This window comes from Aptenodytes forsteri, unplaced genomic scaffold, assembly GCF_000699145.1.
Source record: "Aptenodytes forsteri isolate BGI_AS27 unplaced genomic scaffold, ASM69914v1 Scaffold605, whole genome shotgun sequence".
Taxonomy (NCBI): domain Eukaryota; kingdom Metazoa; phylum Chordata; class Aves; order Sphenisciformes; family Spheniscidae; genus Aptenodytes; species Aptenodytes forsteri.
In genome coordinates this window covers 743,784-769,532 of record NW_008794427.1, presented here as the reverse complement: position 1 = coordinate 769,532, position 25,749 = coordinate 743,784, and the positions used below count along the sequence as shown (strand labels likewise).

The following is a 25,749-nucleotide window of genomic DNA, read 5'->3' as shown; positions in this document are numbered from 1 at the left end:
GTTGACCACTACCCTCTGGATGCGACCATCTAAGCAATTCCTCACCCACTGGACAGTCCACCCATCAAATCCATACCTCTCCAGTTTAGAGAGAAGGATGTTGTGGGGGACCGTGTCAAAGGCCTTACAGAGGTCCAGACAGACGACATCTGTAGCCCTTCCCGTGTCCACTGATGTAGTCACTCCATCATAGAAGGCCACTAGGTTGGTCAGGCAGGACTTGCCCTTGGTGAAGCCGTGCTGGCTGTCTGGAATCGCCTCCCTGTCCTCCATGTGCGTTAGCATAGCTTCCAGGAGGATCTGTTCCATGATCTTCCCAGGCACAGCGGTGAGACTGTCTGGCCTGTAGTTCCCTGGGTCTTCCTTTTTTCCCTTTTTAAAAATGGGGGTTATGTTTCCCCTTTTCCAGTCAGTGGGAACGTCACTGGACTGCCACGACTTCTCAAATACGATGGATCTATGATTCTGTCAATGGACCTACTCACTCATTTGGAGGTGAGAAGGAATAGCATTTTCTGGAAGAAAGCCGGATTCAAAATAAAGAGGAAACCAAAATTAATCCTTGGATTAGAGGCCAGCCTAAATCTTGATATTTGGATAAGGAATCAGACGATGTCAGCTACACCAAAAGAATCATGAGTATTCAGGGCTCTGGTTTTGCATCTCTGACTGGGTGTAAAACCCTGTGTTCCTTCCAGATCACATGTTGCCATCTGTCTCTGCTTCTCACCAACTCATTTGGCCACATGCAGCTCTTTAGGGCACATGGAAGAATCAGCCAGTAAAGAGGAACATTACCTGAGATTTTCTTTTCCCAGAACTCTTTTTGTGTTTCCTGAAGGTAACCAAATCTGACCTTTCCCCCCTGCCCCCAACATGGCTCTGCGTTTGAACTAAATTCAAGATCAGGGTAGTATGTAGAAGTATATAGTAGTATGTATGTAGAAGCATGCAGCAAACATGCAATTGCAGCTTAAGTAGGTATATGAGGTAACTTTAAGCTATCCACTGTGGATATGGTTTCACTAGAGTAGCAACAGTCTGAGATTTTTATGTGGGCCAGCTGCCTAAATATTTTACAAAGGTCTGTATGATTCCCCCTGCCTCCAACTTCAGTGCTGAAGCTTACTGTGATTACACTTACTGATAAGTATTTGAGTTTGAGTTAGGCTTTCCTCTGTGCTTATGAAAAGAAAAGGATTAATGTGTATTCTTCCAGCAGCTTAGAGATACTTTTCTAATCTCTCTTGACCTCTGTCATCAAGTCTATTCCCCTTTTATTGTAGCATTCTCCAAGGCAGCAGTCTGAAGCCAAGAAACGTTATCTGAAATGTCCCCCTGTGTTACGTCTATAGGCAGCTTTTAGAAGAGATTGCCTTCCTTTCCCCATTAGGCTGGCATTCTCTGTAGTGGTATCCTCTTTTGTAGTATGACATAGGAAAGCATTGTGACAGAGTTTGATAAAATATTTCTAGTGTGCGCTCCATTAATTTTGACAACTCAGATTTGTTTGTACTTTTTATATGCCAGTGTGAGTATTTCTAGAGATGTCAATATATGTAGAGACAATGTTTGGGGTTTTTTTGTATGTCAGTATCTTTTCTAGAGAACATCTGCTATGAAATTATTAGAACAGTATGCAGTGATACTTATTTAAAATGTGTTTTAGTAGTTACTGTGTACCCAGTTGGTTTAATAAACTAATAAAACATTTCAAATGTAGTTGAATGTCCTATCCAGTTAATAACATGTACTGTTTTGAATTTTGTCAGTCTTACTAGTCACATATTATAATCTTGTGACCTTTTCCTTAAATTTTCGTTGGTAAGACAAACCAATTAGCTTTGGAGTTTTGAATCTTAAAAATTAATAATATAGATAACATAAATGCAAGGCTTAGGTGTGTTTTAAAACAGTAAATGGGTTAAAGTAGCACGGGCATACTTAGTACTCTGTTGGCATATCTTTTCCCTTCAGATGGTTGTTTGGAATGTGAAGCCTCTTCCTATATTTGCTGTAGCAGAGCTAAACTCTAATGTTGCTTATAGGAGAAATTTAATATAAGCAGCTTGTACAGAACTGACCTGCTGCCATGATAGCATGTAATATATTTAGCATGCATGTGTCTAGTAACCATGTGATCTTAGGCAAGTGAATAAAACAGTGAAACTCAAAAGTTATAATTTCTCTGAATGTTTTCAGAGTTCTGTTAATTAAATAAAATGTTAGCAAACTATTTGAAGAGACTCAGTTTGTAACTGAGACGTAACCAACTGCAGAATTTGGAATGCTGCAGCATTGTCTCTGCATATCAGTGTAAGAGAGGACTGAGAATTCAAAAGTAGTTGGATTTTTTTAATCCACCATAATGTTTGGAGTATTTTGTTTGTTTTTTAGGCTGTTATGATTCAGTTATCTGCTGCCATGATGACTGAAGATTAATTTTTAAACGAAATCTGAAAATAAGTACCTGAGGATCAGATTGCTAATCTTTAAGAAAAGCTACAAATGTAAATTTTGGCAGTGCTGTGATACTGTCAGAATTTCTTGGTCTCATCTGTGCTTAAAAGCTAATGTGTCAGTTATATGCCTTCTGCAGATTTAACAGGTCACCATTTGGGAGATGTTATGCAGGGAAGAGTGGCATATGCAAGTCCTCTATCAAGACAATGTTACAAGGTGGATAATCTCTTTAATGGAATATAATCTCTCTTATGCAAAATCCTAATAAAGTTTAATGCCATTTTCGCTGCTGCTTTGGTGCTGAAAGTGTGATGTTGATGTTGGTTTACTGTTTAAGGTTTTTTGATGTCTTGTGCTGAGTGGAAAGAGTGAGATGGCTTGCTCATTGTCTCCTGTTTGTTGCATGATACCATTTAGCATGTGGTAGCAGGATTCTTTTTGCAGTGCATCTATGGACCCAGGTGAATAAAAATGCACCGGAGTGCAGCTTTCATACTGAATATGGAACAACGTATTTCTAACAACCCATTGCTAAGGGATTTACTTAGTCTCGGACTTGCATGATTGCATTCCTTAAGCTTGAAGATTCAAGTGGGTTCTGAATGCTTTGGGAGTTCCTTTCTTCTTCAGGTCCAGTGGTCATACGTCATGCCAGTGAGGCTTGGCTAAAAGCAGAGAAACGAAAGGGTTCCACCTCCCCGAGCTGTGATTTAACTTGTACATCTTCAGCTGGTAACTTTTTCCACCTCTTCCTGTTGAGAAGACTATATGGGCACTTTCTTCCAGATAATGGGTTGTTGGATTTTTTTTTGATGGTATTTCTCTAGATGCACTGTTGTTATGGACTACTAAGCTCCTTCAAAGACTGAAGATATTTTCTATCAAATTCTCTAGTTTTGGTAGATACTGCATTTGCAGAAAAATTACAAGGAAGCCCAGCAGATTTTCTTTTGAGTACTAGAAGGACACATGTAGTAAAGCAGCATTAAATTGTCTTACACATAATAGAGAACTGAAATTATTCCATAAAGCATAACAATATTGTGCGCTCAGAGTTATATACCTTAGCATACATACTGTTTCCTAGCCCTGCAGAATATAATTGTGTTGGAAGCTGTGGTTGGTCTTTTTAAGTATTTCAAAATATCAATAATCCTCTTGCCCAAGCTCTTGAATTAATAGCATATGAAAACAACAAGGTCCCTTTAGAGTTCTCATTTTGTTTTGCCATAGCAGCCTGGATCTGAGACACTGCAGAACCACCAGTGAAAACTCAGATCTCTAGCAAAAGCTGGCACTTGTTTGTAGTGAGTTTGTCAGTGCTATTGACAAATATTTATTAACTTCAGTTTCATGATTTAGCTTGCTTTTTCTTCTGGCTTTCCTAAATAAATTTTCGTTAAAAGTACTGAGTCTTGTGCTTAATTGATTTTGCTTTCAAAAGGCCAAAGAATACCATGTGCATCCTTGAAAGACCTTCCCTTAAGGTGAAATCCTTAAAAGTGAATGAGAACCAGTTTCTTTTTAATGTCTGTTTGAGTCTACTAAATTTAAAAAGCCATGTCTGTGTCTTTGTTCTATGCTTCGTGGCATCAAATTGGATAAAATGCCACAGATAAAACTCCCTACAGATAAACTTATTATTAACTCTTTCTGCTGCTGTCCTCCATCACGCTTTTTCCTCTGCTTTTGGGGACTTCCCGTTCTCTTAATGCCTTTCTTCCGACTGTATGGGGTGAGCATCTTCACTGAAGCGAACTTGGACTCATTCCAAAAAAGAACAAACAGTGAGGCTTGAGAGCTATCTCATCTCCGTATGGGAAGAGTATAGGGAATACTACCATCTTGTTCAAGAATATTTTGGCTTCAGTTCCGCTTACTGAAAGAATTAGGCAAGGGCAGCCATTTGAACAAAATGAGATTTTGAATCTGAGGATTCACTAGATAGACTAAGTACTACTTCCTTTCCATGCCCAAACTGACATCTTGCAAATAATACAAATGGACTGACTTGACAACATTAAAATGTAAGAGCAGAAATCTTAGTTTACTCCGTTTAAATCAAAACTCAGTGCATTGCTGCTTTCTAGATGCTGTACACCTAGGCAATAGACCTGGCTCATGCATGCTTATCTATTACTGAACTGTGCATTTATGGTAGTCTTAGATTTTACGTGGTACTTTTTCTGATGTGGAGTACTAAAGGGTTTGCAGTTTTTTGAGTAAGTGATGCATACAAAGGGGAGTGCCTGCCATCTATAAAGGCTTGCTAATGTTGTTAATCAGATATTACTGTCAAAATTAAATATATTTGGTGGTAGACAAAGAGGAAGGAAAATCTGCTAGAAGGAAGAATCTCCACAAGTATTGGTTTACGTAACATGTTAAGAGTAGTGCCTGCTAGAAGTACAGGGTAAGCTTGTTTTGATTCATATCTTCCTTTTGAAAGCAGGCGAGTTTATAGTGTAGAGGATGTCTCCACCCCTCCCCCCAGTGAAGCTCTGTGCTGGAGAAAATGATGACACTGTATGTTGATGAATTCTTACAAATCTAAACATAGACCATAATCATAGATTTTTACCCCTGCACAGACACACCTATTGGCTTCAGATGAAATCATAAGCTGAAGTTTTGAGGACTAGGTCCGACTCAGTGGTCAACATTTTGGGTTATACTAAGAAGTCTTTGTTTCAAATCTCAGTTTAAAAATGTGTTTAGCTTGGCAGCAGGATGAAATCTGCTAAAAAGCAACTATCAATCTACAGTTTGTCTGAACTGCGGAGTGAATTGCTGGAAAGATACCTTTCTTCCAGTGGGAAGACAGATGGAATTTTGTAGTCTTTGTGCTTTGTTTTGTTTTGTTTTTAATTTTCTTTCATTTAAGCAAGCTTGAATGCATTTCCTTACAGCTTCTGTAATCCTGCCTCAAAGTAGAGGATATGAGATGGGAACTGAGAGAAAAGTAGAACTCAAGTCACCAATACAATTTCTTAATTAAAATCCACTTTACTAATTATTTCTTCCATCTCTTATGTGCTGTCATGAGTATCTCGTATTTTGGCATACAGCTTTTCCCATGTTTGCTGTAAGGTGACTGTTTAGTTTTTGTTAAGCAATGTGTGGCCTCATATGCAAAAGTTGCAGAGCATCAGTTAGGGGAGAAGGAGCTGAGCTATGTAAGAGCATGAAAGGATGGAACTGAATGCTGGAAGTTTCTTGCACTAGGATTTGTAGCCAGAGTTTGAGCTTTGTTACTATATATCTGTATGTTGCAATAAGATTTAATAGATAATTGAGGTTTTCAGGGTGATATACGAAAGCAGGTACGTTCAAAGGCACAACGGTCTTACTGAGGGGAAAATATGCTTTTAATACAGGCAAAAAAGCAGCAGTAATACAGATGAACATATTAGGCCCTAGTTACGCTGTCCCTTCTAGGGTCTGTCTTTGCTGATGCAGGTGAAATTGGAGACTATGAGCACTGGTATCTCTGCTGTTTGCCAGCTAGCTGTCAATATTTATTGCTTCAGCTGCTGCAAGGCTTCCACTCAGCATGTAAAAGAAAGACGGTTTTAATGTCCTCAAGGCCCAGAGTACTCAACGATAACTTTTTTTAAGAGGAGTTAAGATTTCTTGCAGGTGCAAGAATGCTTCTAAGCAGGTTCATGAAAGTTGTGTATAAACTGCATGCCAGTCTGCTGTGGTTCACTTTTTTGTTCATACAATCCATATAATCATGTTCACAGATTATTTACTTAGAATGAATAAAATGATATGATGTAAAATAATTAAGCAGGCATCTGATTCTAGTATACAGAATCCACTTTCATGAATACATTTAATATGTGAGATTTTTTTTTTTTGCTTAGGGAAATAAGTATATAGGGTTTTGCATGAAGACAAAATGCCTTATTGTCATACCAGAAAGGAATGAAAAAGATTGCAGATTCTTCCTCGTGTACTCTAGTGATACTGTTAGAATAAAAAAACTCATTTCTATGTCTAAATAAGTCTGTCACTTCACATGTAGGAATTTAACACTAGCTTTAAGCACTCATTTCTCCAAGCTCAGAGATTGACTGAGGTGTCTGAACTTCCACATTGTACCCTTTCATCTACCAGGGCTACAGGTAATATCAAAGTTTTATAGTGGCATGCAACTGCTCTTACCAAAATAAGATACTGCTGTTAACATTAAGTGCAGCAATTAGAACTAATACCTTCAAGGAGGAGTCATTCACATCTGACTGCTACCTATTTGCTTTACAACTGAAATATGGTTCCTAGGTCTCTTAGCTAGGTTTTTGTCAGAGACGGACAAGAAGACAGCATGGATGGAAGGGATCCAGCAGTGTGTGTGAAATGGGCACTGTTTTGTGTAATTTTCCTAGCAGGTTTAAATCATTGCTGCAATAATTAAATGCCGAGATGTCCATTTTGATCATCTAATAGTGCAAGAGACTGAGGCTGATCATGCAGTCTTCCGTTCTGAAGTGGTTTCAGGGCTGCTTCTTGGCATTTCTGGCAGTTTCTTTGATAGTGAGGATAATTATTTTTTCCTTTTCCAAAATCAGGATAGTAAGCTGTGTGTACCTGTATATATATATATATTTTTTTTTTTTAAATTTAATATGCATAATTGCAGGTCTGGATGGCCAGCTAGATTTATAGTCTCTGATTCCTGACCGATCGGTTATTGTCTCAGGTCTAGGCAGTCATTGCATCAGATAGTACTTGGCTGACTAAGTAGTAAAGACGGAGATGTCTACCTTACAGTTTCAAAAAGCTTGCATTTGCATCTAATGTTTCATGTCAAAGTTAAATGAATATACTTGTTTAAATGGAAGAGGTTTTCAGTAAGGGAAGTCTACAATAATCTGAGCCTGTCTGGGCTTCTGCTTCAGATTCCTGGCTATTTAATGTGATTGAAAATAGGCCAGCTGCTTTTCAAATATATTAAGATCCAGCTTTTGCGATATCTTGCTTTTCTCAATATTCTTTGCTCTTGTTTAACTCTTCAGTGAGGTAATAGTTTATTCATGTAGTAGTTTATCAAATTTTTAATGCATAATTGCAGGTCTGGATGGCCAGCTAGATTTATAGTCTCTGATTCCTGACCGATCCTGGTTATTGTCAGGTCTAGGCAGTCATTGCATCAGATAGTACTTGGCTGACTAAGTAGTAAAGACGGAGATGTCTACCTTACAGTTTCAAAAAGCTTGCATTTGCATCTAATGTTTCATGTCAAAGTTAAATGAATATACTTGTTTAAATGGAAGAGGTTTTTAGTAAGGGAAGTCTACAATAATCTGAGCCTGTCTGGGCTTCTGCTTCAGATTCCTGGCTATTTAATGTGATTGAAAATAGGCCAGCTGCTTTTCAAATATATTAAGATCCAGCTTTTGCGATATCTTGCTTTTCTCAATATTCTTTGCTCTTGTTTAACTCTTCAGTGAGGTAATAGTTTATTCATGTAGTAGTTTATCAGAAGGGCTTTGTATATTTACGTATGGATCACTTATTTGATTCTTGCTTCGGACCTCGATTAAATTTTTCTCGGCCTTCACTTAAACTTCTATCAGCTGTATCTTCTCATTCAGACCTTTTTAGTGGCTCTATTCATGTAAGATGTTTGTCAGGGTTTGACAGGAAGAGAAATTGAGGTATTTTCAATGTTTTGAGGATTTCTGTTTTTAATACAATAACGGGAACAAGTGGGTCAGACTGCTGTCTTTTATAGTCATTGAGTATTTCATTCCAGAAGCTATTGAAACACATATTTTAATGCAACTTGCTATCCACCACTTGAATCATGTAGCTTTGCTGTGAAGCAGTAAAGTTAGTTAGGGTCAAATGACTTAAGTTTTCTGTTTGTAGCAATCTGCAAGAAAGGTGAAATAATTAGATTTTATCATTTGCTCTGCCTTGCAGGTATGGCAAGTAACAGAGTTACTGTAGCATCATGGATTTCCACTTATCAACTAAACCATATTAACTGACTGTGTATGCTGGTTTGTTGCCATTGCTAAGGAAAAAATAGTTTCAAAGTTAGTTTTAGAATTAGGTTTCTATTCAGAGAACAGTTTATATTCAGAGAACAGTTCTTATCTGAAGATTCAGTGTAGTTTAGGTAACGTTTTTGCAAGTGAATCAAAGTGGCTAGGTTAATGTTAACGACATATGAATGCCCAGACTACTAGACATCACCTCCCAATAAAGGAAAAGATTTATATGCAGGAGCACAAAATATTCTGAATAATATTCTCACTTCTTTTCTTAGTAGAAACTGAGTTTACTACAGTATGTTTAGGTTTTGGGATATGTATCTTAATGTAGTTAACTTTTGTTTTTAATGGACTGCCCTGTACTTGATTTGGACAGTCTTAGCTTGTGATTGCTTTTAAGAATATAGACATCCAAATGGAGGGCAGTAACAGCAGCCTTGAGGGGCAGAGGGAAGGGGGGAGAGAACGAGGGTTATGAAGTACTTGGATCAATAAAATGTTTTAGGTCATAAGGAATTTAATTCTAGTCTGCTTTTAAAAGTGGCTGCTGAAATTAGAGAGTTCGTGGGAATAGGACTGTTTCTTGACCATGGGTGCCTAGCACCATCTTCCTGAGTTCATTGATGTTGCCTATATTCTGCCTGTATTTAATCTTTTTCCAATATATCATTCCTGAGATGTAGCTGAGTGGATTCATCTCGCTTATATGTTATTTTATTATTTGCCACCTGTCTGCCTCAGATTCTGAAACCTTTAGATTATAAAGAAACAAGTCTCCATGCACGTTTGGAAAAGATCTGCCCTATGATCTGCTGTAGCCCCCCCACCAAGAGTAATGGTGTTTTATTTTAAATCTAAAATGGCTATTTGCTTAAAAGGATGTAGGGAAGGGAATAATTCACTGAAATTTGGTTTTAATCTCTCTGAAGTACAGTGTAACTTTTTAAAGTTTTTATTTAGAAGTTTGAACTGGTGGTGTATCTGAATTTTAAAAGAAGAGATTGAGTTTTGAACAAAGGCTATGGCAGCTACAAAAGAAGAATCTTACCACTAATCTTCGTTAGAAACATGTAGGTGTCTTTATAGTTTACTGAATGTCTTATTGAGGCATGCAGGCTGTTTGAAGCATTATGTTGTCATGTCTGTCTGGTTTATAATTGTTGCGCTTCAACAATATGACTGTATGCTGTCATTTAATCAGACAACGAATAAATTATCAAGAAAGCTTTCTGGATAATTGTTCAGTGATTTAAAGCTTCTTATAGATTCTTTGATGTGTGATATCTATTTGTTCTTGGTTTTCCTGTCCTCTTTAAAAGGGGATATGCTTGTGTCACGTGGAACCCTCTGGAAGATTGGAAATGTGTATTTGGTAAGAAAGAGAGTATGCTCAGGAGGGAAATGGTTGTGGAGACTACCTGTTATAGCAGGTTTAAAAAAAAAAAAAAAGAGAGGGAGTCAGGCAAGAAGCTTGGAGCCTGCAGCTTGTGCAGAGCATGAAGGAAAGCTGATATATAGGATCGGGAAGAAGCAGATAGTTAAGAATGAGCTAAACCTTGCGAAGAAGTTTCCCAAGTACAAAACGGGAGCATATGGTGCTCTGTGTCACAGAGCCACTGTTGACTGAAGCCAAACTTGGAAATGAATACGCGTCTTGCAAGGGCACAATGTGCAAGGAAGAATATTGTTTATAATCCTTCTATATTTCCCTTCTCTTATCTACTCACATTTGTTCCTTGCTAAGAACTCTATTAAAATGTGGCATTTTTTAGTTTGAAGTCTGGTTTGAGGAAGCTGTCTGTAGGAGAAGGTATAAGCAGAGCCATGTGAAGGCTATGGCTGCCTCTGTATCCCATTACATTCCTGAAGTCAGCTGTAAATGTTTTTGATTGCCGTAATGTTTGTTCAGTAACGTGTTGAAGTTGCTGTGATGTGGCTGTTTGTTGCACTACCTCAACAGTTTGTACTTTGTAGGCAGAGTGGACAGTTTCCCTCCTTGTAAAAAGCAAAAATTAATTACTAGAAGTTTAGTCACTCGTAAGTGTTCAGAACTTCACTGAGTTTTAGAAGTCTTGCTGCAAATCACAAAACCAGTTTGCTGAAGTACCAAGCTAGTGCAGTTTTCTACATCAGGTAAAACCAGTGTTAAGTAAGATTACCTCATAATTTATGTTCTTTGTTTTTTCCAGTAGAAGAAACTAAAAACCAGAGGTAATCAAATGCCTTTTATATACATGCTTCCTAAGGAAAAATCTGCTACGGGTTCTACTCTTGCCTTGGGAAACCGTGCCAGTTATACACCAGTCAGTTTTAATATTCTGAGAACAGACACTGTTTTACTTAACTGGAGAATTGCTTATTTGGCTTTTGTTACAAGGAAACTGAAGTGCAGCCTGCAAAATTTGAATACAATTTAAAAAAGAGTATTTGAAGGATAAGAGTAATAAATCTCATAACATTGCCCTACGCTATGTGCTGTGTTCTGAATATTGTTTCTGCCTGTCTTCATTTCTCCAAATCTTACATCAGGATGCTGTTCTGTTTGAGTTAGCTCAGTTGGCACCTCATTTAATTTTGAACTATGTGTAAAAGTAGTAAGTTGTATTTGTATTTTTATGATGTTGCTTTCAGGTGTTTATTTTTTTGCCATATAATCTAGCTGTGAGACGTGGTTATGATACATCAGAACTTATATAGAGGGATATTTTTGTCTAGTTTTTGTTTTGTGAATGTATGACTGTTCAGTTCTTTATATGTAGGTTATTTGTTGAGGTTCTAAATGATTGTAAAATTAGCAAAAAGTGCTCGCTAAAAGTTGTAATACTCCTCAGAAAACATAAGCTACTTAAATCATGTAGTTCTCAGGGGCAAAAAGAAGGATAATACTCCTTATGGATAAAGACGTCCAAGTAGGAATGCCAGGAACCTGAATTTTTAAGGTTACTTTGACATGTTGTTGCTGATTTTTAAAGTGCTGCACCCACTGAATTCAGCCTGGCATGGCCATGTTAAAAAGTCAGAGCAAAGCTTTCAATTTAATTATCTATAAAATGATGAAAACAGTGAGTGACCACATATATGATAAAAACAGGTGATGCAGCTTGTCTAGAATTTCATAGAAATCTGACCAAATCAATTTAGTACTTTAGAACAGTATTCAGCTGTTGTAACTGTGAAACCATCTTTTGTCCACTTGCATTCCCCAATCTTATTCACTGTACGTACTCCGATTTGCTCTACTGATTTCCGTAGAGATAAATATAGATGTGACAAGTCGGGCAGAGGTATTGTGAGAACTTTGAGATAGTGAGCTGTACCTTTGCCAGATAAGATTATCAATAGATTAGAAGAATACAGATAACTTAAGTTTGAGATGGGAAAAGTAATGAGCCAAGATAGCAGTAATTAAAGCTTGAGTGTCACTGCGGTAACTGATGAAATATGAAGACTTCTGAGTATAGATTTCCCAATGATAATACTTCTTCTTAAAGCCATGACTTAACTTAGTGGTATGTAACATGTTTTAAGTGTTATCTAAAGATGCATCAGTGAGCCTGAAGAAGATTGATGAAGTGCTAAGATGTTGCAAAACCAGAAGAAAGCTCCATTCTGGTTGGTAAATATACTAATTGGAAATTGAACAGTTCTGTGTATGTATTTTATTCTCTCTTACTGTAAGATGAAGAAAAACATTAAAATGAACTTTTTGATTGTTCAAACTGTTAAGTGTTAGTTATTTAGTTAATTACCGATGCTTGTGAAGGTGTCTTTTAAGCTGATTCTTACTGAATCATTAGGATAGCTTTAAAGAAAGGAAATTATTTTTCCAGCCGAGAATAGCAGCATGGTTTCAGTGATTTTTCCCCACCCCCCGATGAATGTAAAAAGTTCAGTTCACAGGATTCTGTTTTGTCTTCTGTAACAGAGGAGAGCTCTTTTGTAGCAGCTTTTGCATGTGGGTGAAATGGTGTATAATTTAAAGCCATCTCTAGTAGACATGTTCTTATCAGCATTTTGGAAGGTACATCCTGGTGCTTCCCTTCTTTTGAGGCAGAAAGGAGTTTTGATAAGAAGACGTAGCTCTGTGCCATTATTTTTTTGCTACATGGTAGTTTTTTTCTCCCCCAGCCATTACAGATTGACAGTATACTTGAGGCAGATGTTTTTGATCTTGAAAAACATCTAATATATTTTATATTTATATATTTTACTTCAGGAAAGAAACCTTCCTTATGTGGCTGATGCTGCACAAAGGTCTATGGGTTTAAAACCTGTGTTTAAATGCTTTTAGTTGCACTTTGAGCTTGTCATTGTGAAAGTTATGAAACCTGTGATGAGTTTTAAACTAATTAAATACCAGCCAATGCTTTTCTGTTTTGTTATGGAGCAATCATATCTAAACTTAAGTTTAATTTCTGCATCATCTAGTTAATTAATTTTCGAAGAGCTGTAAATGGAAAAAAAGGGAGGATTATCTGGTCAAAAGATTTAAAATTGTGATCAAACTGACATGGTTGTTCTAAAAGCTATGGTTCATTCACTAGGAAATTAGTCTTTCTGGCCATAGCTTTTAAATATTGGGTTTTGTTTTGTTAACAGTGTTCAGAATCATCTTTCTTTGTGACTATTTTTGTATGCCATGGAAAAGTTGCATCTTTCGACAAATTATATGATAAATTAGGAACAAGTTTCTTAAGAAACTCTTCAGAGTGTGTTTTCCAGACTGCTATTCAATCATGCAGTTATTTTCTTAATCTGTTTGTAGAAGTCTAGCAACAGAATTCTTGTGATTACTTAATATTTTAAGTTCTGCTTCTATCTAAAACTGGATTTTAATCCAGTATCGAAAGTTTATTTCTTTTTCTGTGGTCGTCTTTCTCCACTGTTAGCTCATCAGTTTCCAGATCCTATTTTCCAACCGTGTTCTAATGTGTTTTTGATAATGCAAAGAGAAATTATTTTAGAAAATATCAAGACCAAATTTATGGCTGGGAATAATAAAATAGAATTTAATGTCACTTGAAAATATGTGGTAAAGATGTATGCTTTTACAGATAGCTTGATAATGGCTGGTTTTCTTCTAGAGGGGATAAAAGGTCAGAATAGGATGATACATATTTTTTGGACTTAAGCAGTAGGCCAAGAAAAAAGTTTATAGCTGTGTAACAGTGTGAAAAATATTTGGGTATTGAGTTTAACTGAAATGCGAACCCATTTAATTTTAAATAACTAACTAGAGCAGGATTCCTGGCTGTCCCTGATCCTGGACAAGGCCACATTTGTCATATTATCTGGGAGTGCATGTACTGTCATAGGTGATGCTGATAGTTCCCGAAAACTGTTTGGTCCGTCAGCTTGGGAAAAATATCTCTTTAAAAAAAAAGTGCATTCTAGGAGTAATAAAACTTACTTTAAAAACAGGCATCTGAATCTTAGTTCATTTTTCATACATCTTAGAGATCTCTAGTTCTGTTTGCAAGAAAATATAGTTACTCAACTTCATCTTAGACAGGACTCACTGCATGGAATAGAATGGCAGAAAAGGCCATTTTGAGCAACTGTATATTTAAATAGTATTTGAGAGTTGCAGTTCTTCAGTAAGACCGTATTTTTGGAAGTACTTTGAGATCTTTTCTAATATGCCTTCAAAACTTAATTTGAAAAGCTGTGTAACTTAAAAATTAGAAGCTCAAAAATAGGTTTGATTTTAATGTGGAAACTGAAGACCATGTTTACTTGCAAAACTCCACAAATCTACTCTTAGAAGTACAGTGTACTTAAATGGTCTAGTATCGAAGATGTACATTGTTCTTCCCAGCTGAAAGAAGCAAGTGTTTTATGGTGCATTGTCCTGGTTTTGGCTGGGATAGAGTTAATTTTCTTCCTAGTAGCTGGTACAGTGCTGTGTTTTGGATTTAGGATGAGAATAATGTTGATGACATACCGATGTTTTAGTTGTTGCTAAGCAGTGCTTACACTAGTCAAGGACTTTTCAGCTTCCCATGCCCTGCCAGCGGGAAGCTGGGAGGGGGCACAGCCAGGACAGCTGACCCAAACTGGCCAAAGGGATGTTCCATACCATGGGACGTCATGCTCAGCATATAAACTGGGGGCAGTTGGCTGGGGGGCGGTGACCGCTGCTCGGGGACTGGCTGGGCATCGGTCGGTGGGTGGTGAGCAATTGCATTGTGCATCACTTATTTTGTATATCCTTTTATCATTATTATTATTTTCCCTTCCTTTTCTGTCCTATTAAACTCTCTTTATCTCAACCCACGAATTTCACTCTTTTTTTTCCCCAATTCTCTTCCCCCATCCCACTGGTGGGGGGGGTGGGGGGTGAGCAAAAGGCTGTGGGGGGTTCAGCTGCCTGCATGGTTAAACCACAACATGCATAAAAAAGAATATCAATAAAGAATTGTTTATGGCTTCCTGTTTTTTATGTTGTCCCACTTTCTAAAAAAAGTTATTTTGGCTAAGGGTTGTATTATTGTTTTATAACAATGCTTGTGTATCATTTGCTAGCTGAGGACCTTGGAGCTCTGAGGCCAGTCTCATTTACTGTAAGGCTCTACTTGGATGTAGAATAATGGCTTCTAAACTGAGGATGGAAGAAAGATTTATTTCCCAATATTGTGGTACAGCAAGAAGTGTGAGATAAATGACAACATGTAGTCTTGTTTTGAAGGGGTAGGCTGTGGTGTTGTCTTACACTTATATTTTACATTACTTGCAGCAATGTATGATGACAGGGCTATAGAAATGTAGCTGTAGGAAACATTTTTGTTACTGTTTTTGCACACCTCTGCAAAAACCCCAGGAAGAATCTGAGTGTGATCTCTGTTAAAAGCAAGTCCCCTCGCTTGAAATCTTAATTTTAAAATCTAGCTTCAAAGTGGTAGCAATGAATTTTGGAGCAGGGCTGGTAGAATGTCTAGAGCACAGTACTAAGATCCCATGGCTCTCAACGTGTTTCAGTGCAGATCCAAATCTGAGTGAATATATTTTGTATAATTAGCTTAGAATTTAGAAGAAAAAGTGTCTAGATTTGTATACTTACTTTGTATGGGTTTGCATTCTCTTTGAGGTTATGAAGAAGAAAACGTTATTTTCTCTCACTTCTGGACAGTGAAACGGAGTCTGAGAACCTTTTAGTTAACCTTTTGATTAATTATTTTGGTGAAGACGTTATTTGATTCATAATTTTTTTTCTAGCTATTTCCACTTAGAGTTATGGGGCATGGAGGGAGGACACTTGCATGTTTACAAGTACTATGGAAAAATGAGATACTGTGGTGTTATCTGCCTTGTTAATGTGAAACAGTCAACACCTGGTGATGGGCCTTGTCTCCATCTTGATCTATATGGGAACGTTTATATTCTGGTCACATCCTTGGTAAGCATGCAAAGTGTTAGAATTAGGAGTGAATGTGCAGTTTGACCATGATACGGTTGTGCAGTCTTTGCCTGTCAGATCACCCTTAGGGGCCAAATCTACAAAAATATGTGCATAGGCTCTTTTAAGACTAGAAAAAGACCTATTAGCCTTGATGTAGTCAAAATTGTGTGCTAGTTAGTAAGCCTTACCTAAGGCTTACCAGTGTAAGATGCATCTATACAGATCTGTGTTTTCATGCAGCTGTGGCTTTTGAGAGTTATCATGCAAATTATCTGACGTCATGACACTCATTTCTTTGTGTGCATTTCAGTAAATGAGCTGTGATGAGACGGTTACTGTCAAATGTAACCTGTAGCCATGATGGTAAAATGGAAGTTCCAAGAAAACAAAGAGAGGCAGAGGGAAGTAAAAGGAAAATAAATGGAAGGAGTATAATTCTGACTCAGTTTTTCCTAACCTGTTCTGCCAGAAGGCTTCAAGACCTTTTGGAGTTCTGCACAGATATAATTTGTTTCCACTGAACCCTTGAAGGAATCTTTTTAAATAGGTCAAATACTGTTTCCTTGCTTTAAAGTTGTATGTCTCTATTTATGAAACCATAAGCAACCTTGACAACAAATGAACTGATCTGAGTTGCTGAAAATACGCAGTCATGAGGGTATATTTTTGCATATGGTTCTATTGTCTTTCAGTATTTAGTGTGGTGTTTTCACATGCGTTGGGGAAGGGAATAAATCCAGAAAATTTGGAATCAAGTTTACTTTTATACAATAATGGAGGCTTTTACTTGGACAGCTACAAATATAATTTTTCTTGCTGTTATTGCAAGCTGACGTTATTTTCTGTTTGAAGCTCATCATGAAGCACACGGGGTTTTTTTCCTTCTTTTTCTCTGCTTACTCTTATTGTTTTGTTTAATACATGCCTGAAAATCTTACTTAAAAAAAAAAAAAAAAAAAAATTTTGCTTCCGTGTGCCCATGCAAGTAATGTAAAGCAGTTTTGGTGGCTGTAATTTGATTCTGTCACTTAAGGAAGTAGAACTTTACCTTCGTCAAGGTTACTTCACATTAGTTTCACGTTTACTTTCAGAAATAAATGTGCATTGATCTTCATACATGTCTGCTAATTTTCCTTTATTTGGGCAAAAGTTTATTGATGATCTAGATGAAATGGCTTTGTGACTTAAGAATTTTACCTAAGTATGTTTGCAATGCAAAATTAAAACTTTGCTAATTACATTTTTGATGTAACCATATAGTGGACACAGTCTTATACCTTATCTTATATAGTTTTGTTGCTAGTCAGTATGGAAAATAAAACTGCAACTCTGATGTGATCAAGGATTTTTCTAAGGAAAAGTCATTGCTCCCATTAGAAATGTAATATGCATTTGTCATTGGTGGTAACTTCCCATTGGGATGTTCTGAGCACACATGAAAAGTGGCTTTTTACTGCACAGTTTACTCTGATTTTGCAGTTAAGTGTCAAGATCCTTTCTACCCTAAGCTCATGCCAAACTTACGTTTCAATTCTTAGCTTTGAAAATCATCTTGTATGTGACTTCAAAATGAAAGGGATGCTGTATTTCAGAGCTGGGTTGCCTTTGGCAAATGTGTTTCAAAGCCAGGTCTCTGGTGTCCATAGCAACCTGTGGGGACGGAGGAGAGGCTGTCGCTGGCTGGACCCAGATGGGGACCGACATGCAAATAGGAATTTGGAATTTGCTAAGTGAGAAAAGCACTTGAGGTTGAAGAAAGTAGTGGACCTGAGATGAGAGGCAACAGTGGACTGATTAAAGAGGGTGAAGCAGAGGTCGTAAATGGGAAATGGGTTGATGCATTTATGCTTAATAGAGCATACTAATTTTAAAAGACCTGAAATAACACCCCAAAACTATAACAAAATGTTGGTGAAAAGTACTGTCAGTTTTCCCATTTCCCTTTGTGTGATGGTACGTGCAGCAGATAATAGTGTTTCTCTGCTCTTGTTTCTTCCATTAGCTCATGGAAAACGTTTGTGCATATCTTTTATTTTGTATGCTTAAGTATATATATTGCATAATCTCACCTCATATTTCTCTTCCTCTCTACCCTGTTCTCCCATGAGCTCCTTATTTAATTCACTGCATAGACTTGCTTTTGAATATCTGTTGCAGAAGGTGGAAGAGCTGAGTGAATGAGATAGAACTGTATGAAGAAAGTGTGTGGTCCCACATAGGGGTTTTAAAATTGTGTTCTGGAGCACAGGTCTGTTTCCTTAGGAAAATTTTGAGAACTAGTAAATTTGCTTAGGTGTATGTCTAATGCAGTAGAGCATAAAATATTGTTATGCTTGTGTATAAATTTATGGTAGATTATAATAAAATTTTATATACCAAATATCTTGTATGCTGTACATGCTGTGTGTCCTTCTGTTTCAGAAAGAACAGTGCGTAACTGGAAAGGGTAGAGAGGAGAACAGTATGGCTGGCCAGAGAATGGCTTTTGTGTAAGAAGTGATTGATTGGAGTAGGATTCTTTAGTTTTGAGTAAAGGTAACTGAAGGAAGATACAATATAGGCATCAAAATCAGGACTAACATGAAAGGTGAAGATGACTTTGTTTACTGCCTCGTATAATTAAAAATCTGTGGATACCAAATATAATTAGCAGGATCAGGCTTAAATGAAAGGATGTATCTTCTACTGTGATGCATAACTAAGCTGTGGAACTCCTAGCTTCTAGGTGCTAAAAATTTACACAGATTCAAAAGTAATATTCATGGAAGAAGATTTGATGAACAGCTTTAAATCGAAGATTCTGTATATGACTTCAGAAGTTCCTGATTCAAAAATCACTGAATATCTGGAGAAAACGCTTTATAAATATTGCCGTTAAATGACATATGCTTATTCTATTCCTATGTCCCTCCTTTACCATCCTAGTGATATTTGCTAATAGCCACGGATAAAATGCTGGACCAGATGGATCTTTGATCTCACATGTGGTGGCTATTTGTATGTACTAGTTACGATGGTGAGTGCTTTTAAAAAGCAGAGGAAGGAATCTGGTAATTCTGTATTCAGAGAACTGTTTCAATAATGTACGGTTATTTAAAAAATGAAGCCACACATGAAGGAGAAAACAAATTTTAAGGGCTGCTTATAGAGACCCTTTTATTAGGTGTGTTCAAGGAATGCAACCAGATTTTTGCGAAACTAAATTTAATGTGTGATCATAGCATGAGCTGAGGTGTTTTTTTTTTTTTTTAAGAGAGTGGGGCAGCTGACTTAAGACTGAATGCTTTATGAATTAAAGCTTAGAGTCCAGTGGATATTCTTGCTGGGTTTTTTTAACAAAAAAATGTATAAATTTATATGCTAGCTGTTGCTCTCCACGTAAAATATTTGCTGTGTACTATTGGTTGTGTAGAGGCTTGTTCATCTGGCCTTAGCTAGCTATTAATACCTCTTTAGCAGTACCTTGGAAGAAATTTTTTTCTTGAAGAAAATAAAAGGAATGCAACACTGATGCATGCTTTTAAGTGTTTTGATGTATAAAAAATATCTAGTGCATATCCTTTTGACCAATGGGCATCACATAATCTTAGTGTTCATTTGATCTTAAATTCCATGGAATAGTATTGCTAAATACTGTTGGGCGTTTTATGATGTTTTACCAAAGCAGTCCTTTGTTGGTATCAGGTATATATAAAATGGCATTCCTTCATTTTGTGATCTTCTTTTTTTTCCCCCTCCCCCCCCCCCCCCCAGCTGCATCAGAATGTCATGGTTGTTTCCTCAGTGTAAATCGAATGTATTGTGAAGTGTAGCCTGTGACTAATTGCCTCTTCCTGTCTCTGCTTATTAGCTGTCTGATGGTGATGTGGTTGCACCACTTTCTACACATGGCCTCACGGATATGGCATTGTGACACCCATATTAAAATATGCAAGGCTTAATTTCAAAAGGCGTTTTGGGTTGGGAAGTTAGAGAGGTTATAAGCTAATATTGTGGCTGTTTTTACCCCTTTTATTTTAATGCATATTAGTTGGTAATTGAATAAGGTGTAGCTATTTCATGTTTTGATGTTCTAGAGGCTATTTCTTTTCAGTTGTTCTCCAGTTTTGTTGAATTAATGTTACCCTACAGTTCAAGCAGTATGTTTGGAATATGGCTTACCAATTTTTTTTACCGAAAATGCATTTAAAGTTTGTTAAATATCAGTTTTACAAGTCAGTTTGGTGCATTAGTACCAGATTAAAATATTATGATGGCACACTGGCTTTTCAAGTTGCATGCACCCTTATCTTTCTAAACAATTTACCAAAATGAAACAAGTGCTGGACTGGTAATTGGTTATTGGCAAATGTGCAACTTGCAGGTTATTGTAGAGAGAGTAACTGTGTGAATGTCTTAATTATTCATTGGTGTCTTGGTAGCTGTGAAATAGTTCTGTTGTGAAAATATTTTCTGTCGTCTTTATCCTTTTAAAGTAAAGATATTCCCTTTTTCCTTCTCCCTCCTGCTTCCCAATAAAACTCCAAATACTGTCTTACAAAATGAGGTAATTTAGTTTGGTAACAGAAACTTGGTATTCTCATGGCTTTGTTTCATTATGGTGATGATAATTTTACAAGACAAACAGGAAACACAAAGTGGTTTCTCTGTAAGGTTTCCTAAAATAATGAATGGAGTTAACCAAAACTTTGTGGGTAAATTTTTGAAACCTCAGATCACTCAAGGCCTAAAGCTTAGAGTAGTGAGCACCACCTCCTTTGACAACTGTAAATTTTTAAGGTATCCAATTGAAAGTGTATGAAATTATTGGTCATTTTACCCACAAACTACAGATTTAGAATCTAGCAAACTTGTTGGAGTTTACTTAATTGGAACAAAGTATGTAGTGTAATATTTTACTAATGAAAATACTTGGTTCTTCACTACAACTGTTTTATGCATGCACATGTTTTACAGCTATACAAGCATTTAGTGATGCTTCCTCTTTATTAATTTGTAAATTAATTTTTTCAAAATCTTATTTTTTAGGGGTTTATAAGAAGAAACAGGAACCTTTCCGAAGCTGAAGACAAAGTAAAAGAAAACCGTATCATGTGTTAAAATACTGAAGAGTGAAATTTCTTGGATTAGTATATTTCTGGATTGCAAAGCAAAAGAAAGAAGAGGCTGAAAATGGGGAGGAAGAAAATACAGATCACAAGAATAATGGATGAACGGAACAGACAGGTGAGAAACAAGGAGTCTGCATGAACAAGTTCATCAGTAATCCTAAAAATTAATGGAAATTTTGAATACATTCATCTTAATTCACTCTTCTAAAGCTGAGCTTTGTCTTCACGTATCTACAGATGGCATTATCAGAATACAAATAAGAAATATGTCTCAATGGTTTTACTACTGTTTTAGGGGAAATTGTTATTTATAAGTAATATCAATTACTACTTTAAATCAAATTCACTGTAAAACCAGTATTCCTATATAAATGGTAGCCTAGTCTGTACTTCTAGTAGTCTGGAGGACCATGTTGAACAGACACCTTAATTGATCTGATAGCTACTAGGAACACTTAGTAATGAAGATGGAGAAATGAAGAGAAATTCAGAAAGGATGTAGTAAAAGTATTTGCTGCAGCCTCTTTGACAGAGGAGTTTGACATAGCTGTGGACAATGATCTAAAGTGTTTTGGATATAATAATGAATTTTGTTAACATGATTCTATTTAAAAGCATTGATTTATATTCCTTGTAAGAGCTGTTTACTACAACAGTCTTTAAAAATTGTCAGTCAAAAGGGAAGAGTACTTGAAAGTGCACTGTTTTAGGGAAAGCTGCTTACTTGGTTGCTCTTGCCCTAAGAGGTGTCCTGTGAACTTGAAAAGTATCAAAAGTTGATGACTGTACAGCAGTAGTGTTTACTCTTAACTTCTAAATTGCTACATGACATATGAAATAAAATTTTAATTGGATATTGAAATGTAGAGTGGGGTATCTGGAAGCTGCCGTTTTTAAGGAAAGGTATTGTAGGAATGACTTCGGATCTTTAAGAATAGTCATAGTGGGTCAGACCAAAGATGCCGCTAGGCCAGTATCTTTTGTCCAATGATGGTCATAAGCAAATAAGCATAGGATAGAGATGCATGTTACACTACTCTGTAACCCTCTTCTAGCTTCTAACTATTCTTAGCTCAGGGATTTCCTGAGCTGGATGTGGTTTCCCTATATTTAGTAACCATTAATGGATTTTTTGTTTGTTTTCCCCACCCCCTGCCAGTGAACTTGTTCAGTTATCCTTTGAACCCTTACAAAGTTGCAGCATTTGCAGCATCTTTTGGCTAGGATTTCCTATAGGTCTATTACCTGTTGTTTCAAGAAACACCTTTTCATTTATGCTTAGTTGGGGTTCTGCTAGTTATTTAGCTCTTGTATGAAAGAGGCAGCAGTCACTCCCTATCTAGTCTGTCCATCTTGTTATTCTGTGGACCTCTGCCATGTTTTCTTATTTTCTCTTAAAATAACTTTTTCAGGCTGAAGCACCATAGCTTACTTAGTTGTTTTAATACAGAATTTATTCCACACCTCTGACCACTGTCACTACTTTTCCCTAAACCTTCTTGAGTATTGCTATGTTATTTTTGGTGGCAAAGGGACCCAGAACTGCAGAGTGTTCAAGATGCAGGCAAAACATGGACTTGCATAGTGGTGTACTGATGTTTGTTCTCTGTTCCCTTCCTAATATTTGATTTGCTTTTTTAACTTCTCCTGAGCACCAACTTGATGTTGGGATAGTGTCAGAATTCCATGAGACTGTCTTGCTGCTGACATATCAACTCGGAGCCCATTGTTTTGTTTGTGAAATCAGGATTGTTCTTCTCCCGTATCACTTTAAAGCAGTGTAAACTCTGAGAAGACTATATATAGCAAGAAAAGTATTATTGGAGTTTGGGAGAAAGCCAAGTATTGTGTTTGAACAGCTTTAATCACACAGTGACTGTATGTTTGATGTCGATAAATGTCTTAAGTACATGTAGTAAAAGTAGATGAATTAATAACTTCAGTTTTTTCATATCTTGCTCTAGAACTTCAGGCACGTTGAAGAGGTGGAAATTGATCCCCCTCCCCCCTTTTTTTAACTTATTTGGAGTAAATTGGATAACCATGTTTTTGTTCTGCTTGAAATACAAATATTGTTATACCCTGACTTCGGTGTGGTGGGTTTTTTTCCAGGGGGAATTGTGGGGTTTTTTTTGGATCTCCATCTCATTGTTCAGATTGGAACAATGGCGAGGAGGAGAATTAGTGCATTTGTATCAAATTTTAGCCCACTTGTACCATTGCTGTGACTGAAGCAAAATATGGGAATTAATTTCTAAGTTTTGTTTCTGGCTGGTCTTTGGCTAGCACTTCTTTTGGGCTTTTTAGTGACTAGGAAGAGGCTTTAAGCTCTAACTTAAAAATGGAATTAGGCTTGCCTTATCCTTTTTTCTGTGGAAACTCTGAGATAACATACTGCATTTTGTTTTTAAAAGGTTTTAAAGAGATTAAATAGCTTTTGTTAGTGGAGCGAAATTCTTTGTGTAGAGCTATTAATGGTATTCTCTATCTCCACTGGTGTCCTGTGGTTTTGGTAGCTAGTATATAGAGTTTTAACATACTAAAATGCTCTGATGCACAGGATATTTATTAGGTATTAATTTACTTTTGAGAATTTCTTTCATTGACCCAGGTAAGGAGGGCGTTTAGGGGGGTTGTTTTGCCAAACGGAAAGTATAGTTCAGTTGTGTTCTGTCAGTTTTTCTATGGCATACATAGCTGGTTAGTAGGTCATTCATGAACATGCATATGGTGTCCTGTTTAGATGTTTAATATGATGCTTAGGGTTTTTTTGTTCGAAAATACGAGTAGAATGGGATAGAGCTTTGCCTGCAGAGCAAATTCATATAACTTGTGTGGGAAGAAAAGCTATTGTTTTATCAGAAGCATCTTATTTCTGATGGGATTGTATGTGAGCTCAAAACAGAATATGTAGACCATTACTCTGGGGGATTACAATTGTCATGAGAACGTCACTGTATTATTAATTAAGCAGTCTTATCTGTTTGAATGAGCTGTAGGACATTTATCTTCATTAAGCTGAAGAGAATAAAGTACAGTAAATTAGATATCAAAGAGGCTCAATCTTGCTGCCTTTGCTGTCTCCTTCTCGCCCTTTTTTGCTAAGCGGTATTAGAGTAGTGCTGAGGAAGCCGTTAGCCTGCAATAAAGATACATATTCTTGTTTTTAGTGTGGTCCTAAATGGCACACTAAATGGCAAGAAAAAAAAATAGAGAAATTTGCAGAACTAATATTCTGCTTTCTGAGTTCTTAAATGAAAACTGAGTTTATAATAGTCTATGTGCATTAAAGTAAGGCTTGGACTCCAGTGGTAGTGGGGTTTGTGCTAAGCACTGTTCAAACACAAAGTGAGAAATCGATGCTAGCTGAGAATATCACAAGTAAAATAGCCTTACAAGAGGAGAGAAATATAACATTTCAGTAGAGAAGTTAAGATTCCTTGCCCAGGATCATACAGGTCCTTGGTGGAACTAAGCCTTCAAGTCTTTTCATTTGATGACTTCTCAAAGTAATACAGCATACACACATCTTGTTTACGATGCCTTTTTCCTGACAAAAACTAAACAGTAGTATCTGTCTATATGTGCTCATACTTGGGTAATAATCTCTTAAGTGTCTTGTAATTGAAGTATCTAGAACAACAACAGCTACTTAAAAAAACCCACAGTTTCCCCAGATCCCCAGAGGAATCCAAAGTAATTCTTAATGTCCCATCCAAGACAGGATAAATAAATCCCAAGTGTTCTGAAAGAAGGCATGTGTAAAGTGATAGAACTGCTAGGAGACTTACACAAGATCTGTTTTTAAAAAGCAGCTGTTTTGTATTATATGTGGATAGTAAAATTTCCACCTGCATTTGGGAAAAGTACAGCCCCGTGAAACCTACATTTGTACTTGGTCAACTTGTTGAATTGATAACTGAAAGTAAAATACTAACAGAAGATACATTAAGGTAAAGTCTGTCAGATTTTTTGGCATCTTGTCTCACTAATGTATTGTAATTGTTAAACAATAAGTAGGTAGAAAGATCTGCTTACCCTAGTTGAACCTTGAATGTGTTACAGCACTCTTACATAAAATTGTTTCAGAGAGAGTGCTGTATCTTAATGGAGCTTCTCACCAAACGTGCTTTAAAAGGGTTGAATAAAAAAGTTACGGTAAGTACTCACTTTTTATCTGAACACGGATTATTCAAGCCTCGCAAAAGGCTCTGTGATTAGTGGTCTTTAAACCCTAAGAAGTTTCTAAGTTAGAAACACTGCACAGGAACTTAGGTGGAACTATGGTTATCATAATATGCCCGACATTCCATATTCTCATCTTTCTAGGTCTTACCTGTTTATTACCTCCATTCCTACTGTGGCTAAGTGTTAACAATCCAGGTTTTCAAAAATCATAGGCACAGTGCATTTTTGGGGGGAGGGGGCACATGTTAAAACAGGGGTTTTTTTTGTTTGTTTCTTTTTAATGGATGTGGGTACTACTACGGTTTCTCTTCAGATCGTATAAATCTTTCGCCTTTTACTAAAGATTTCCGTGGAGAGGAACACAATTTTTTAGGGTCACAAAGATGATCAGGGGGATGGAACATCTCTCCTATGAAGAAAGGCTGAGAGACTTGGGGCTGTTCAGCCTAGAGAAGAGAAGGCTTTGGGGAGACCTTATTGCAGCCTATCAGTACTTAAAGGGGGCTTATAAAAAAGATGGTGGCAGACTTTTTAGTAGGGCCTGTTGCGACAGGACAAGGGGCAATGGCTTTAAACTAAAGGG

At 36.9% G+C, this 25,749-nt stretch overlaps 1 protein-coding gene across 8 annotated transcripts in view; it reads left to right on the top strand.

The window, feature by feature from the left end:
- Positions 1 to 25,749, top strand: part of MEF2A (myocyte enhancer factor 2A) — a 79,283-nt gene that overhangs the window by 4,078 nt on the left and 49,456 nt on the right. For 7 of the 8 annotated variants that reach the window (XM_019474685.1, XM_009289479.1, XM_009289477.1 and 4 more), the window contains exons 2-3: positions 2,600 to 2,679; positions 20,896 to 21,093. In XM_019474685.1, coding sequence (XP_019330230.1) covers positions 21,040 to 21,093 — 54 coding nt within the window. In that variant the 5' untranslated portion in view covers positions 2,600 to 2,679; positions 20,896 to 21,039. The remainder of the gene's footprint in view (positions 1 to 2,599; positions 2,680 to 20,895; positions 21,094 to 25,749) is intronic. The other variant, XM_009289475.1, reaches the window with a different exon arrangement.